Source organism: Xiphophorus couchianus, chromosome 5 (genome assembly GCF_001444195.1).
Source record: "Xiphophorus couchianus chromosome 5, X_couchianus-1.0, whole genome shotgun sequence".
Classification (NCBI taxonomy): domain Eukaryota; kingdom Metazoa; phylum Chordata; class Actinopteri; order Cyprinodontiformes; family Poeciliidae; genus Xiphophorus; species Xiphophorus couchianus.
Genome location: NC_040232.1, coordinates 37,317,092 through 37,335,256, shown reverse-complemented (window position 1 = coordinate 37,335,256; position 18,165 = coordinate 37,317,092). Strand labels below are relative to the sequence as shown.

The 18,165-nt window shown below is 41.2% G+C and overlaps 1 protein-coding gene across 3 annotated transcripts in view; it reads left to right on the top strand.

Annotated features, from left to right (window-relative positions):
* fbxw7 (F-box and WD repeat domain containing 7) overlaps nt 1-18,165 on the top strand; it is a 111,381-nt gene that overhangs the window by 62,556 nt on the left and 30,660 nt on the right. The window contains exon 1 of one of the 3 annotated variants that reach the window (XM_028017084.1): nt 12,815-13,263. The exons of the other annotated variants lie outside the window; for them this stretch is intronic. Within the exon in view, the coding sequence (XP_027872885.1) occupies nt 13,225-13,263 (39 nt within the window). The 5' untranslated portion in view covers nt 12,815-13,224. Of the gene's footprint in view, nt 1-12,814; nt 13,264-18,165 lie in introns of those variants that run through there. 3 annotated transcript variants of the gene reach the window in all.

The following is an 18,165-nucleotide window of genomic DNA, read 5'->3' as shown; positions in this document are numbered from 1 at the left end:
GGCTTTCTCTTTACAAGGAGGTGGAAGATAAGGGTCAAATCACATGTTTAATGTCATGCTAAAATCACATTGCCTGGCAAGACAACTGCTGCTGTGACTCAAGGAGTCTCGGTGGTTCAGTCTAAATCTGGGACTTTTTCCTCAATCAACATCTGAAGAACAAGACATTAGATTTGTTTTATGCAAATATCATGATTTATTTGTCTCTAAACCAAGACCTCCTCTGTGGAAATCAGATCACAATTTTGCTTATCTCTGCTCTGAATGTAAGCCTGACTACCTTGTTAGGAAGACGACTATTAGGGAGTGGTCACAGGAAGCCGAAGAAGCCCTACAGGGTTATTATGAAGTACTGATTGGACTGCTCTTTGCCAGCCACATGGAGAGGACATCAATGCCATGAAAGAGTGACAACACAAACTTTTGTGTGGACAGCACCATCCCCACCAGAACAGTGAGATGCTTCCCTAATAACAAATCCTGGATCACCAGTGAGCTAAAAAAATTATTCCCCTTTGGGATCAATGAAGTACTTTTGAATTTGAAATACCATCAGGCTGTGGTCTGTGTAACCGTAGTCTATGTTTAAGCAGCATTGTCAGGAAAGGAAGAAGAAGTAATTCTCGTTTTCAGTCTCGTTCACCTGTGTGGGGGTAGTAATGGGGTTTCTGGGTGAAGGAGGCAGGGAAGCTGTTATGTTACACGGCGACAGATTTCTGGTTTATTTCCAGCCTCATATTCTGGTCATTGCTGCTAAGAAATGGAGTTTGCGGACTTTAACGGCGTACGGGAGTCTTCTCCTGAGACGAGGCCAGAGGCAGCAGCACACACTGCAGGCTGAAGGCCAGCCACAGCGACGTCTGTTGCCTGGCAACAGTTTACAGAGTCTAGCGGGGTCCTTCAAGGCTGCCCACAGCCCTGCCTGCCCTTCGTCATCGTCAGTGAAGATTAGGTCTGCAACTTTCCTGGCCTTGAATTATTTATCTGTTATTTTCTGGCAGCCTTCAGTGTTTCAGTCTGCTGGTCGTGCTTCAGGTATCCACATCACCTGCTACTGATCTGAAGTCTGCTGTAGATCAAATCAGACGCCTCTGTCCAGCCGTACGTGGATCGAGGAGTTTGACGATAGATTCAGTTAGGCTCGTTTGTTCTAAAGACTGCTGTAAAGGGAAATATTCCTGCAGCCCCAATGCGTTTGATGTTTTCTGTTTGTTAGTTCCTTCTCCCTCTGGGCTGTCGCTGCTGCTGATCTGGGGTGCCCGGCTCTGATTATTTGTTTCCTGAATGTCTAATCTGCCAAGTTCATGCCTCTGGCTGCCTCACTGAGAAGGGCTTCCTTGTTCTGTGTCTGCCTGGCAATCCCAGCGACTGCTGCTGTCCCCGGCCTCTTGTGCACATTACCATACAGCTGTCCCCCAGGACGCAGAGGGGCAGACACCCAGGAGCTTCAGAGGGACCCCCGCCACTCCCTCCGCTCTCCCAGGCTGGAGCTGCGGCAGATGGGCCGTGCAGATTAAACTACCAGGCACATGGCGGCCATTGTGCGTCGTCTATTGTGAAATCGGAAAGGTCACCTGTTGGGGTCAAGGCTGAATTTATTGCGAAGAGCGCTGCCTCTCATCCACGATCTCTGCTGGTGACGGCTTTGCTAACGTTAGCTTTATGACTGCAGGGAAATATTGAGCAGTACAGGCTCAGACCACAGGTACGGCTCTTTGTTGCTGTGGTGTTGTAAAACGCTTTTTTCACTAATCGAACCAAGTAAAAAATCACTCAGGCTGGTCATTTCTGTGCCAGGGTTGTTATAGTTAGCTAAAACTGGTCAAATAACAAAAACTGAAATTGAGGGAACATTTTTGTTAACTGAAGTAAATAAAAATGGTAGTTAATGGGGGAAAAACTTTGACCAACTAGAACTGTATCATGCTTTTATGAAACTAACTAAAACATACAGAATTTCTAGATATAATATTCTTTGTTTTTGTGTTTATGAATCTGTTTATTAGCCTTTCGAACTGACGTGAAAGGCTAATAAACTATGCCAGCTGTTGGCAAATTACGGTACATCGTACTCCTCTTGGTGACTCTTATGCTAGTCTGCAAAATGGAAACAGCAAATTTGGGAGAAAACATTTTTTTTAATTGTATCTTCTGCTGAGCATTCATTATCCAGTGAACCGGTACATCTATCTACATAATCACAATACAATATTTTGACCTTTTTGAATTCTGCACCTAAAAATGAACCCAAGTGTGAAAAAACTAAAACTACTACTATAATAAAAACTAAACTAAAATTGAGCATTGTTTAAGTAATAACTAATAAAAAATAGCAAACACACTCTAAAAACTAATCGGAACAAACTGAATTTGACAAAAAATCACAACGAAATAAAACTAAACTATAATGAAAGACTCAAAACTATTCTAACCCTGCTCTGTACAATACAGGCAAACACATCTCCTGGACTCCATCTGGTAGTGAGACTCCATTAAAATGTTTAATAGAGTTCATTTCAGGTTCCTGTACTATAGGAGATATGTGCCGCCTCGAAGTCTGTAGCGCCAGCGGTCAGCACTCTAACCGCTGTGCCACGCATCGCCTCAAAAATCACCTTTCCTGCAGCATAGTGCGAAGATTAGAAATGCTCGACATTGCATCCAAACTTGTGAACATGAACCCAACACCTAAAAGTTTGATTTTTCTGACTTTGGAGTCAGAAAGATGGAGTGATATGTGTAATATAGACAGAGGTTCGTCACCAAACCCAGCATAGAAATCCAACTACTATTAGTTGGAGTAATAAACACTGTTCTACCCTTCTAACATTTTTTTTTTTTGTTGTTTTTTTATTAAATCCATGGTGCGTAGTGTCCTTATCAACCCGATTTATTGCCGGTTTCCTGACCTGCACCTGTAGCTCTGGTCAGTCGTGTATGTAATCGTTCCCACATCAGAGTTTAGACATGCATCTAGTGGTGAGGCTCCATTAAAATGTTTAATCAAAATCATTTCAGGGTCCATTGTTAATTTCCTGTTCAAACTGTTACCTTCTGGCAGACGATGTAGAGCCGTAACATCCAGAACTTCTGGTTTTTTTAATTCTTCCATTTTTTCCATTTACACATCATTTGAAATGAGTTTTAATTACATCTTTCAATGCTTTTAATGTCTTAGTAGTACCATTTAGTGGCATTTTAAAATTTTTGTTGTACTGTTTCAGTGCAGTGACAATAAAGGCTCTCCATTCTAATTATTTTAAAAAAAACAACATTTTAATCAAATTATATGTTGGTAAAATAAATAAATCTGAGAAGCCCGAGTTTCAGACATGTTCTTGACGTGTTGCATTCAAATTCCAGGTTCTGAACACCTTAAAGGTTAGAAGTGCCTCTTAGCCTGAAATATGTTGAACATCATGAGCTCAGCTGAAAGTTCCTGAATGTCCCGCACCAAATACTGCACCTCATCATGTCTAAAGCCCATTAAAAATACATTTGAGAAATGTAATCTCCACTGTCAAACACCCACTTATGTTTCTTTTTGTATCCAAAGTCGAGTGGGTCGGGACGAGCAGCTGGAAAAGTTGCTGCGGTTCAGGTAACTCATCATGCTGTGGTTTCTTTGCAGAAAGTGTTAAATCCACTCATGGGAGGATAAAAGTTGACCAGTTGGCTGGTAAAACCTTCTCCTGTCACTGGGAAACTTAAATAGAGGATCCTCCTCAAATTTTGGAAAGATGCTTTTAAAGGGGCAGTATTATGGGTTTTCCAGTCACATAGTATCATTTATAGCACAATCTAGTAACTGTTATCTTCAGTCGTTATAGAAAATGCTGAATATTGTAAATATAGCTTAAAAGAAATTTCATTTTGTAAACACCTTGAAATTTTGCCTGTCTCTTTAAGAACTACTGCTCTTTCTGAAACTCTGCCTTCAGGAAGTCATCACAACATGGCTCCTTTATTAACCCTTTAATAACATTTTTACCAGCACTGCACTGAGAAGTAGCTCCTACAATGAGCTTCGCAGATGCACAGTTCCAGCAGGTTTTTGCTAATTGCTGCTGGCTAGTCTGAAGGAGCTGTATTGACCCAAACATTTAAACTTTGTTTCTGGTATTTATTTAAACCGTAGGAACAGTTTGGCTTTAACTTTTTAAAACCTTTTGTCTGCATAGATATAACCAGCTCATCCCTGATCTGCATGTATTCACTTTTAAACAGCACTTTATTCTGCTTTTTAAAAGCTGTATGTTTAATTTATTCTCTGAATAAAACTCAGCAGTCAGTCACTCAGTGGCATATTAATATAAGCCCATAGTAGAGGAACTGCTGTGCAGTGCTAGTTGTATGAGTGAGTGAATATCTGTCCCACACGTTTCAGTCTTTTGGGAGAAACATTGACAATTTTTCTGCATTATTTAAAGCACAAGACATGAGCAAACAGAAGCAGTAAACAAACAACACTCTGGCCTCTGGAGGGTTCTCCCACTCTGACTGGGAGTCAGGAAGCAGGGAAATGGTGCGTGTGTGTGTGCGCGTGCATGCGTGTGTTTTTGGAGGACTGAGTTTGTTCAAGCTGAAATGAGTTGGAGACGGGAAGGAGTGGAGCAAAGCATACTTTCAGTCAAAACTGCTTCCAGTGCCTTTTGCTCTAATTAAAACATCTAACATTGAATGCATCAGTTTCCAGACCCTCCAGCTATGTAGCTTGGTCTTTAGGTAAGGCCTCTTAAAGTGTTGCACCAATCCAGTTTTTTCACTTCCGATACTGATACTGTACTGGCCATTACGAACCAATACAGAAAAATGGTGCAGGATTGACAGAGACGTTTCCTTTTTATTAATGACAAACGTAAATATACTAAATTACAAATGTATTTGCTGACTCTGCACCAGTACAGCACACTTAAATATACCAATATTTTGACAAGCTTGGCCAAACATGTACAAACAACAAAACTTTAATTTATTCAGTCAGTGCAGTTAGGAGTAGAACAGCCAATACATTTCGCAGTTGTAGTGTTAAATAAGAAACATAATTAAAATCACGTGTGAATACGTTTGTTCACACAAAAAGTCATTAAAAAAACATGCAGTACCATGGTCCTCCTACCATTTCCATTTGTAATCGTCTTCTTCATGATGCCACCTATTTATAAAAAGAGGGATTTATATCACTAAACCTTACAGGGGAACTGCATGTAATCAGTTTTTAACTTAAAGATACTTATTGATCCTGTTGTGGAACAAACAATGGAGAAAATAGTAAAAAATTTTCCAATAATGTCCTTTTTTTTTTGCATCGATAATTAAAATGTATCAGAGCAATGTAGAATCAAAACCTTATAAGAAATTTTCAGAGTCAATTCTAAACCATACCATAAATGGCCAGCCCTGTTGCTTTTTCAGTAATCCCTCATATTGCTGAGAGGGAAAACTCCCTTTTAACAAGAAGAAACAGTCAGCAGAACCAGAACCTGGCTCAGTAAGAGCAACCATCTCTCTGATGTAGGATTATTTTATATGTTCATAAAAATTAAAAAATAAAAATCTTTTTAACAGTAGATTGTTGCTGGATTAGGGAACAACTGGAAGTGTGGATTATCTTGTAAACAGAATAACAGCAGAAGGAGTGAATAATACAAAAGCAGTTGGGCTATGGATGCTAATCCCAACACACTGTGAGCTCCTTGAAAGCAGATCTGGGTCTAGAGACGGAGGGAACACCTCGCAGTGACTAATAAGCTCACTCTGCCTCATCTGGGATGCCGAGTGGAAATTCTGGATGATTAAAGACGTCATTTTGTTTCTGTGTAAATGTTTGTGCCAGCTCTGGCTGAGTTTCATCTGGCTTGTCAGACACTTCTCTGCAATCATCTTTTCTTTTCTTCTAAATGAGAGCAGACTGCTCAAACCGCACCTATCACCAAGCCTGAGGGGGTGAAACGGAGGAGCAAGGAAAACTGTTTGCACCTGTACTATCAGCAGCTCATATTCACTAGAGGTGCAGAAAAAAATTGATCCTATAACGCATTGCAATTCCTAGGTCTGGGAATTCCGAATTGATTCAAAATGCTCACATGTGGATTTGTGAAGTTGTATGTCTTTGGTGCTCCTATTTTTGAGTATGCTCCACATTGCGTTACGCGTCCACTTGGCCACCGTAGAACGCCGTCTCACACACTGCATATATTTGGAATAATTCTTTGCTATCTTTTTATTTAAGAAAAGAACAGGCAACTGATCTAACCTAATACTAGTAATTTAAGTTACAGAATTTTACGCACATACCTATACTTATTTAAATATAAACTAATAGGTCCTATGCTGTATCAATTTCTTATAGAATTCTTTTAAAGGGACAGTATTATGTATTTTACATCAATACGGTGCCACAATCAAGTAACTGTTACCTTCAGTTGTTACACAGGTGCTATATACAGTATATATTAAATATGATTTAAAAGAAATTTGCCTTTGTAAATTATTCCTTTGAAATTGGGCCTCTGTCTCTTTAAAAAGCTCCTGCTATTTCTGAAACGCCACCTTCAGGAAGTCATCACATCATGGCCCCTCTATTAACTTTCTACCATTGTTGCACTGAGAAGTAGCTCCTATAAAAAGCTCTGCAGATGCTCAGTTCCACCAGGTATTTGCTAATTGCTCTTGGCTAGTCTGAAGGAGCCGAGGTGGGGGAGTCACAGGAGAAGGTTGGAAGCTCAGAAGCTTGGAAATTGAGCGACTCTGAGGCGGTGGCGGCGGTTGGCCCACCCAGGTGTTTTGCATAGCTTAATGGTTGCCATGGGAGATTAAAGGATTTTTTAAAACATGCATGAAAAATCAAGGCAATCCAGGTAGTCTTTTGATGAGGGAATAACATAGCTGATGTAAAACTGAAAAAAGTAAATTTTACATAACACTGCCCCTTTAAATAAATGTTCTATTTGTTTATGCTGTCTTTTCTTCTTGTCAGTCACTTAAGAAAATCTCTACATCATTTGCAGAGAAACATTGGTTTCTGAATCAAATCAGAACCCTAAAAATCTGAATTAAGTCACTACACATTGAACAATTTGCATTTCTAGTATTTAACTTTAAGGTGGATATTTATTTCATTTGACCTTGAAGCCTGTTAGAATGGTGTTTAATAGGAAGGTTTCAAAGTTTTCCAGACTTTAGTGAAACATTTTCCATTTCCTCCATTTTGACATTTCCATGTTGTGCAGGTACAGGTCTGAGTCCAGTGGCCCTGAAAAGCTTTCTGACCACTCTCCTGGTTTCTCTCAGATGCGGTGAGCTGAAGCGGGTCACTCTTTTCTCTCTGAAGCATCGTTTAGTCTCCGCCGAGCCTCTTGCACTGAACTGCTGCGTCACCCGCTCCTTTACTGTTTCAGCGTGACGCTTGTGGCCCGTCAGCATCATGACCGAAGGCATCATTTAGCAGAAAAGCCACTCAAACCCAGTCATTGATTTCTTGTACTTCATTACTTCTGCTGCTGCAAAATGACCACATTGAGGAAGCTAACGAGGCAGTGTCCATCTTAATCAGCTCTCCCAGTCATTGTTCTCCTGTCCTGGCAGGACTACTGGGGCATGCAGCTGATAGTACTGCTGTCCTCTGGTGCTGGGAACCGCTGGGATTGTGGCATTGTAATAATTTTAATAAGGCAAAAATAAGGAGCTCCAGGGTTTATGTGCCTCAAGTTTCCTTAAAGGTGGAGTATGAAACTTTTATCACAAAAACATGGAATAATCAAGACAACCCTCCAGGTATGTTTTTAATGAGGGAATAACATTATAATGTGGTGTAAAGTTTAAAAAGGTTGATTTTATATAATACTGCCCCTTTAGGTGCATCACTCAGTTAGACATACTCTGTTACTGTCCACCCCTGGTTTTAGACGATATGTAAAAAACATATTTTTATTAAAAGCTCCATACTGCAGCTTTAGCGAGACGAGCGCCTGCTTGAGTCGACTGCCCGTCATCTCTACAGAAGTGAAAAAGTCATATCTGTTGCATAAATATTAAATGAAACTTTGCTTCTCTTTTGTGCTGGAAGACAACTTTGAAAACAGTCAAAAGAATATTGATTTACAAACCTTTCATTCTTCAGCCTCCAGGTCTCCTGCTTTGTTTCTTTCTGCTATATTTGGGCTGTTTTCTGGGTGATGCTTTTAAGCTGAAGGTGAGCAGACAGCAGCGTATGACAGCATGTGGGGGCCTGGTGGTGTAAAACATGTCAAAACAAAGTTGTATCCACCTACTTACTTTTCTGGTAAAATATCTCCGCTGTGCACACGTTTTACATCCGAATAAAGACTCTCACAGAACATCAGTGACACCTTATGACAGGATTTTTAAGGCGGGTTTGGAGGGAGGAGTCACGTTGAAAGACCCAACAGGACTCATCAGGATTGTGTGTCACTAATTTGAATTCTGTGGGAATATTTTCTTGCTGATACCAGAGCCCATCTTATTACAAGTGATTGGCTTAAAAACTTAGTAGCTGTAAAGTATGGTAAAATAATGCACCATTTTTATAGTTTTACCTGGTTTACAGTTGTATTTACTGCATCATTATTTATTTTTTGCTTATGCTGACAGTCCCAACAGTCAAATGTGTTCTACAACCTTACATTTCTAATTACATTTTTGAATTGGCATCCAGCTGCAGTCTAATGAATTTACATCCTTGGTTCTAATGCTAAGCTAACAATAACATATTTAGTCTGCGTTTTCATAGAGCTTATTGATTACTTGACTCTTAAAATAATCTGCTTCCAAAATTTCTCACTTTGAACTTTGAGTAGTTGGAGCATGATGTTTCTGACTGCAGAGCAATTAGCAAAACCTGGTGGAACTGCGCATCTTCTGAGCTCATTGTAGGAGCTACTTCTGGTAAAAATGTTGCTAACGGGATAATAGAGGAGTCATGTTGTGGTGACTTCCAGAAGGTGGAGTTTTAGAAAGGCACAATGTTTTAAAGAGACAGAGGCTGAAATTCATGGCATTACATTTCAAAGTAAATATATAGAATATAATAGAAGTACTTTATTCATCCCAGCAGGGAAATTACTTCGCAGTTACAGCATAGAGACAAGACACAATAACAACTACCACTGAGTAGTAGTTGTAGATAAAATAAAAATAAAATATAAAATGCTATAAATTGTAAAAATATGATTATTCAGCATTTTATAATAATAAAAAGCTACCTGGTTGTTCTATAAAATACCACTATATGCCATTTTAATTTATTGATACCTTTTGATTCGCTCGTCAATATAGACTAAACACCTGCAAAATGTTAGCATAAGTGCTTAAGTAATGTTTATTGTGCATAGTATACGTTTATGCAGTTATCTGCTAAGGACTCACTGGTAAAACAATCTGCATTACAGTATATTCATCCTTAAGTCATTTAATACTGTCGAGGTTTTTAGTATACATCTGCACATGTTACACATTTACCTCTGCAGCAAAGTGGTGGATTTTTGGAAGTCTCATCTAATTCTGATGGGTTATGTATAGGAAGTAAAACTGCAAATATTTGACTGTAAGTACTCCAACAAGAGAGCATACAAAGATCTTTATGTTTACATTTTTCTCCAAAGATACTTAGTCTTTCTAAGTCACAGTACAGAAACTTTGACTTTGACGTTGTCTTTGTGTGTGCAGTCAAACGAGACGGCATTTGCATTTACCCACAAGCTATCCCCTGCACCTCTATGTAGCGAGTTTATTTTTACACCTGCGGCTGTTCAAGTACTGCAGCAAGTGTTTAATGAGAATGTTAACCTGAATTTGTCTGATTTAAGATAACTTGATTTAGTTTTACACACAATACACCTGCCCTGTAGTTTTTTTCTACAGTCCCATAAAACTAACAATACACAAAAATAACATTAATCCAACACCATGCAAAATATGGACAACATCCCAGAAGACAGCCATGGTTCACTAACCAGTAGAAAAAGAGTGACAGCCAATCATCTAAAGGCCACAGTCCAACCTCCCTCGCATGCCAAGCATTCCAGAGTGCTGTGTAAAGGTTGCAGCGACGTAGACCATCAAGAGGGGCTTCATCATCAGAGCCCCCTTAAAACACACAAAGACCCCAAACTCTGTTTCATCCACTTCAACATCTCATGATTCCCCCAGCTCTTTTACCACTGAAGTTCCACTAAACCTTTGTGCCCCTCGAACGACATCCATTCCTTCTAGTAGAAAATTTGCATTTCACAAGCATAATGGAAGAAGGGTGGGACTTCCCTAACAAAATAAAACTCTGTTGAATAGTGGCCCATTTCACATTTTGGACTGCTGCTAGATGTGAACCTTTAACCTCCAACTCCAGGTCACTCAGCAGTTACTGGTGTCAGCAAGCGATGCTTGAGAACTCTGTGTTCTTCCCATGCTAATTCTTTATGAACACCAATGCCTTATGATGTCAAAAGAAGGAAATATTGAATGTGGTTCAGTTTAAGCAGGCAGGTAGACTAGTCCATCGAAACCTTTAAAGACTCCGACATACTTCACGCGAAGTACCGAAATCGGTTCTCATTGATGTAGGCGCTTGATGAAAGTTGTGTCATTTTGTTCGTAGGCATGCATTCGCTTGTCGAACTCAACACCAGGCCCTGGTCAAACTATTTCGACAGAGCTCTGTGCGAAATGTGGTGTGATTGGTCAGAAGTTTGTTGCTGTGCTTTATACGGAAATGCAGTCTGATATTTCACTTCAACTAGTCTGCTTCCACTATCCAGTTTTAGTACCTGCAGGGGACGTGGAGACTTTTGAAGAACGTTTATTTGACGCTTTGAGAAATTATGTACAGTTGTGTGATTCTTCACTAAATAACTCCTATTAAAATACGACTGGTGAATGGTTAGGTTAGCTTCTGGATGGAAATTGTAAAGTCGTTCACTGAGGAGGCCGTCTTCAGAAAAATGTGGTGCTCTCTCCATGACTGTTTTGTTAAAAGAAAGAGGTTTGTTTTAACGAGTAGTGGAGTGATATATACTGAAGCAGGAAGGGTATCCCTCGGGTGTCTGCATCGTTGTATGAAAGGTGTGATCAAATATAAACATGGCAAAGTCACATGACTTTGCGTTGACTGTTCGGCTTCGGATGAAATGTTGGAGCCTTTTGGAAAGCTGCATCTTTTTAAACCTGTCACCATCAGGCATGAAAAAAAAGTCTGCTTTTAGTCCGAACCAAAGGGCTTTTCTGTTGTGAATAAACCTTGAAATAGACAGTAAATATTTTCGTGGACTTTGTTTATTTATTCCTCCCTGTTTATGTGCTCCTACATAAAGGTTAAAGCAAACCCCTCACTGGTGGTTGGCTTGATGGGAGAAAGTGTCCAAGTTTGTGACAGCTTGCATCACTGTAAATATTAGCTGCCAACTCCAGGTTGTGATATTTTTCCCTTCGGCTGCTGTAGTTGACGTTGGGCTACAGGCGGTGCACGGTATTTCAGTCAGTCATGGATCATCATTTGGAATTTCACTCACTGCTGTTCTGACAGAAGGCGGTACAGACTACATCAATCAGGTATGACCCATGGAGCCATTGGCTGACTTAGAGAAAACATGATCCATCAAACCAGATACCCTTCATCCACCGATCCTTGATCCAGTTGTGAAGCTCAGTGTCCATTGTCACCAGTTCAGCCATCTTCCATCCTTGGACTACTTTTGATAGTTGGTGATCTCAGCAGACTAGGAACATTCCCCAGGAGCTCTGATCCAGCTGAGGGCAGTTTGGTCCTTGTTAAACTTGCTCACGTTCTTGTAACTTCCCCCATTTCTCTTCTTCTAATCCATGTATTTCAGCACAAAATATTAATTTGCTGCTGCCACCAACATGCGCCATAATCATTATGTAAAGTCAACTTATTTTGAGCTTTACATCTTGTTGTAATGTTATTCCATCATCAAAAACATGCATGGTGTGTTTCTTTGATTCATGTGTGAGAAATCCTTTATTCTCCTGTGGCAACTATTCAGCTGTGCAAGACGCTTGGGGGAACAGAGTTCCAGCTTTGAGATACTATGAACTGCAGTTTCCAAGCTTTCCACATTGCTCCCCACTCAGCTCCTTCAGACTAGCCAGCAGCAATTAGCAAACACCTGGTGGAACTGATGTTGAGCTCATATATGAGCTGCTTCTCAGTGAAATGCTGGTAAAAACACTGTTAAAGATGTTAGAGGAGCCATGTTGTGATGACTTTGTGGAGTTTCAGAGAGAGGAGTTTTAAAGAGACAGGCCCAATTTCAAGGAATAAAATTACTTAGTAAAATTTCTTTCAAGTCATAGTTGATATTTTTAGCAATTTTATAACAATTGAAGGTAACACAGTTACTTGATAGCTATTTTATTGCACAATGTGCCTGGAAAACACAAAATACTACCCTTTAATCACTTCCCCTGCCAGTGGTCATAATGTTGTGCATTGTCAGTGTGGCTGAGAGGATGATGTTTTGAGACGTGATCCTCATATGTGGATCCATCGGTGTGATGCGGACCGGTTGAAGCAGAGCCATGAGGCCGCGTCTGTGTTCGCTGCGGTTCGCAACAAGTGAAGCCCTCGCGACCGGAACGTACCCCACCCTGCAGCCTCCTCCTGCTCTGCTCTGCATAACCCCCCCTATCAGCAGAGGATGCGCCGCACACGGTGCTGCTGAGGAAACGTAGGATTGCACCATTCCTGCCGCCTCCACCGGGGAGGCTGTAATCCCATCCTGTAGGGAGGAAGAAGAGGAAGAGTCACTGCTTTGCGCTCTGACGCTCCGTCCTCTCCTCCCCCCGGTTTCCCTACCGCCTCTCTCTCTGTGTGTGTGTCTCTCTCATCCGTTCCCTCCCCTGAATGCAGAAGCTGCTCGGTCGCAGCTCGCTAGCCTCCGGGATCATCGTATTGTTCGCCCGCCGCTTTCCCCCACACACCTCTTCTCTCCCGGTTAAATTGAAGCAACACGGCGGACCTTTTCTTCTTTTCAACCCCCCTTCCTCCTCCCCTTCTCCTCTGGACGTGCTCACCGTGGGAATCTGCTGCAGCCGAGCCAGTCCGGTGACGTGCCCGAGCATGTTCTTACCAGAGGCGGATTTACCTGACAGTCCGCCGCTGTCCTCGCTCCCCCGCCAGCACGCGCGTTTGGACTTCATCGACTGCCACTGAGGAGGAAAGGAAGGAAACACACCCCGGCTCTAAGGATGGGGTTCTACGGCACTTTAAAGATGATTTTCTACAAAGTGAGTATGGTCGGCTCCGGCCGCTGCAGAGGAAGAGTCGCGGTGTGACGGACCCCCACCTCCTCCTCTCCTCCCCAGGGGCGGCTCTCTAACTGCCGGGGCCTTCATGTTATCACGGGGCACGGCGGTCACTGCTTCACTGCATCTCTGTGATTTGGCCTCTTCTTCGTCTCTCTTAACTTCAGCTGTAGTGAATTAAAGCCTCTGCTCCCATATGGTTTGGAGAAGGATGTTAGAAATGCTAATAATAGTTGGGGTTTTTTAAAATTATAATTATTCACCAAGATTTCTGGAGAAATATCTAGATTTTTTTCACACATGACAGCAGCTCTGCACATGAGCTGCTGTTCTGCCTTTCTTAAACCACCTGGACGCATTTCCAAGCCACATCCAACCGACACACAGCAGACCGAACAGCTCTGCTCTGCTTTTGTAAAATTAGACTTTTTAATAATAAGTTGGAAACAGGGAGCTGACAAACAGCCTGTCCGCCTGCAGGCCAGCTTGCAGGGTTATCATAATTAGATGTTATGCAGCACTGATTATCTTCCTCTGAGCAAAGTGACGGCTGGAGATGTGTGCATGTGATCGGCGCGCCTCTGCCTCTTCCCTGACATGGTGCTCCTCGCCTCAGGCTCCACAGCACAGATAATGGGTCACTGTGTCAGACCGGGTTGAGCTGGAACCTCCTCAAAGATGCTTCCTGTGTTACTGGAGCTCATTTAAATGGTGACACAACATCCAAGCTGCTAAGTATCAAATAAACCGTGCTGTGATCTAAGTAAAGTAGATCATTAATATTAAATTTCTAGTTATTCTTTAGAGACTTTTTATTCGGTCCAAATAATCTTTATGAGGTAAAAATTTCATAATAGGAAGTGATTTTTATAACAGAAAATATTTGCTTGCTGTTTGAGCTCTAATCAACCAGCAGGAGATGGTGATCCTTGGCAGCAGTGAACCGATGGCAGTTTTCTTGCCGATCACTGATACCGATTTTGGCCGACAGTTTTTTGTCTGAAATGTTGCTAAATATAGCAAGAAAGTCGCTGAGTTGGTCAAAAGAGTTGGTGACCGTTGTTAACTGTCAGAACGTGCAGACTTGACCTGGTGGGTGTGTCAGTCAAACCTCTCACAGCAGAGCAAAAGAGAACAATGGTTGATTTTTAGAACTTTGCTGAGGTAGATAAGATCAGTGGATAAGATCAACTTCATGTGGAAGTATTGTCTGATCATCAATCTCCCGAAATGAAGGAAATCAGGGGCAGATTTTTTGGTGCGCCACAAATCCTTAGATCAGGTCTGATCAGCAGGTTAAAAAGTGATTGACACAGGAAAAGTCAATCACTTTTCCTGTGTTTTTCCAACCACTTTTCCATATACTTTCATGCGTGATTGTCAATGAACCACTTTTTTCCCCCATGTTGGATTCAAAAGTACTTGTGCTTGAGCACATTTTTTGTGTGCCAAGAACCTCAAACCTTAACTTTGCCAGACTTTGCTTTCCTTCAGGAAAACCCTGAACATGGAGTGTTTAACAGTGATGTTAGTTTGAATATTTATGCTCTTCTGTTTGGTTGCCATTGTGGTTTTTGAAAATCACAGTTTAGATCTCAGCGGGTTCTGTTGTTCCAGCTCTGTTTTTTTGAAACTATTTTTGAACAGAACTGTTCTACATGCTGCCTTAATGAAAACGCCCACGTTTCCCGAGAAACTGAGAACGCCATTAGCCCTCTTTGTAACCATCCTGTGGTTCTTTATTGGGCCGGGCAGAAGAGAGGGAACCCGGCGGTGATGAAGGGGGAGGGAAGAGGGGCGACTCGGCCGTGGTGATGCGTTCTCTCCATCTCGTTAGCACAACAACAAGCTTTTTCTACTCTTCTTTTCTTTGATGTCCAGTTTCAGGTTTTCTCACAGAGGCACATACTGTATTTTCCACCCAACCAGTACGGCCTTTTTTTTTTTTTTTTCTTCTCCTGTCTCACTCTGAAATACACACACAAAACAATACCCCACACAAACACACACCCTCTGAATGCATACACACACCCAGGCTCTCCTTGGCTACTGAACTGCCTATGCAGTGAGATCACCACTCTAAGAAAAAGGCTTTTGGGTGTTATTTGCTACTCTAGATATCTAATAACTCACCCTAATTACACCGTCTTAAATTAAGTCTGACATAGGTTACACACCCGGCTTAGAAACCGGCTTAGAAACTTCCAGAGATGTTTCTGTACATTTCCCTTCATGGATTAGCTGGGAGTTTTTCCAGTGAAACTCTCCACTTTTGCATACAGGAGATTAATTCTGAGGAGAAATAAGAAAAGACTGAAATAATTAAGTGGAGCAGGAAACCTTTCACCCACAGGATATTGGTGTGTAATCATTTACACACAGGTTTGGTTTCTTGTCATTTGTTGTGGTCTAAACTTGTCAAAACTGGATTCCAAAAACACTTTGTTTAGAAGATTAATTGGTCATTTTCAAGTGAAAATTGCGTTTATGAGCAGTGATTTAAAAGTGGACCTGTAAAGCTGGGATGGTAAATGTGATGCATTTAAAAAAAATGAGGGTGCACCAGTGGAAAAAGTTACTCTAGACCCCTGCGCCATATTTATTTTTTGATGTATCGTTTCTATGTATTATACTGATTAGCCTAAAAAGACAAAGGACATTAATATTATAAGTTCTAAAGTAATCATGTTTAATTTGAAAGGGTTGGGAATCTTCTATAAACATTCATATTAGAGCCAGTCATACCTTTGAATATTTCATGTTTGAGTTTCTAGAGGGGGAAAAAACCATCTTACATTTAGATTTGCTGTTCATAACATTTCTGTAAGCCCAGGAAGCTGAAACCACAAACAGACGCTCAATCTTTCTCTCCTTTAAATTATAGTGATAAAAAAGAAAAGCACATATCTGGAGGTAGACGTGTAATCATGCCACTGTAGAGCCAGACAGCATGGAGTCAAATGCCCAGCGTTGTTCCCTGAGTAGAATACAATAGTACAATAATAAACCTGCATCCAAACGGCATTGTCTGCCTCGTAAGGGAAACATGGGTTGCTTTTGGTTTCTGGTTTCTATAAGCCATCATCTAATTATGCTCTGACTTGGCACAGATGCATGTTTTCCTGCACATGTTGCGGCAAAACAACTGAAAGCGACACAGTGGACAATAGCTAGCTTCGCCACCTGTGTAGTAACGGTGTACAAAGTTGGCCTGGAAGAAGAACCAAAAATTAACCGAGGAATTGCTGACGATGACCAAAGTCACTTTGCCCAAATCGGTATTTTTGGTATTTTAAATAAAAATGAAAAGAAAAGTTTTTTTCTTTTCTTTTTTTTTTGGTTTTGTAAGGTCGGCTACGCTCATGTCCCTTTAAGGCGCAGCCCTACCTGTGCTGTCTATAGTCACGTGACTCCACCACTTCCAGTCTTTAACAAGAATCGTAAAGAGAGAGGTTTTCAAACAGGAACTCAGTTTAATGGCTTCTGTAAGGAACAATAAAATCCTGGACAATTGGCCACCTGAGAAAAGAAGAGATTGTGACGATATGTGGTGTGAGTTTTTATTTTGAAAAGTAACTGCACTGGGGGCGTGGCTTAAATTCACCAGACTAGCAGCACAAAATTAGCACTTTGACATGGGAGGTCTCCAGGCCTCATCCGCTTTGGTCAAGGAGGAAGAGAAACTGCTCAGAAAAAAAAATGTCATCAATCATTTGGCAACATTTTGTGTTAATCAAAGTTCAGCTATTTTAAACTTCTACAGTTGTTCAGCTGTGCTTATTGGTTCAGTAACCAAGAAGCACAGTAACAAAATAGCTAAAAGTACACAGTTCCTTCATTTATTTTCAGATGCTGTAGTTTTAAAGTGGCAATAAAATTAGTTGCGAAAAAATAGTACAGAGGAATTTTGGTGTTAGTGTTATCGTTCACTAACAGCATATATGTATGTGTGTGATATGATGATATATATCAATATGTATCAATATGATTCATGATTCTGGCTTTCGGCCATATTACCTACCCAGCCATATAAAGGATGTTGGGACTTAAGCAGAGATGAACTTATATTTGAGCTTCAAAGATGAAGTTGTTCTTAAAATACTTCATGATTCTCTGCTGAACCAATTGAAAATGATTACGGGAAGGCCAGGCGGTTGCGTGTCGCATCTCGTTGTGGCAGGACGCTAGAGGAACATGATCACTAATTCCTCTTGCTGAAGAAGGGAGGGTGATCATTCGCATGTGTGTTGATTAGTCTGGCCATGGAGAGTGGCAGGCATGGGATGAAGGAAACTTGGCTGGCCCAGGCCCTGCACACAGCCTCTTTTGTTTGCCCAGTCGGGTGGGTTGCAACAGGGACCCGAGGCAGCGCGCACACGCAGGTGATGAAGAATGATAAAGAAGCAACTCTCTGATGTTTGTTGTGAGCCGTCGATGTGAATCACAGCTAAAGAATGCGGCGTGTGCCCTCCTCCTGAGAGTTGCCGTATTCTGTGGTTATTTAGCGAACATTCTGTACCCTTGGAATCTGGGCGTGAATGTGTTTGGCTCTGGATATTATTGTACGTCTGGTTGCTTAGGGATCACCGTTCCCCGTCCTTGTGGTTATCATGTTCAGGATGGGAACACAAACACAGTTAAACACCCAGCCACTGTGCACTTTCTCACAGTGATGACTCTCTTTAGGTCTACCCATGGATCTGGTTTCTGTTTGAATCATCAAACATCAAAATGTTGAATTTATTCTGTAGCCAGTAGATGAATTTAATGCACACACACGTGTCTATCCAGTGGTGTTAATGTTTGAATGTCCTCAGTTTATTTTTTTTAATTTATTTATTTATTTTTTTCTCCCCTCCAGGGGGTCTTTTGTGGGCTCTAGTG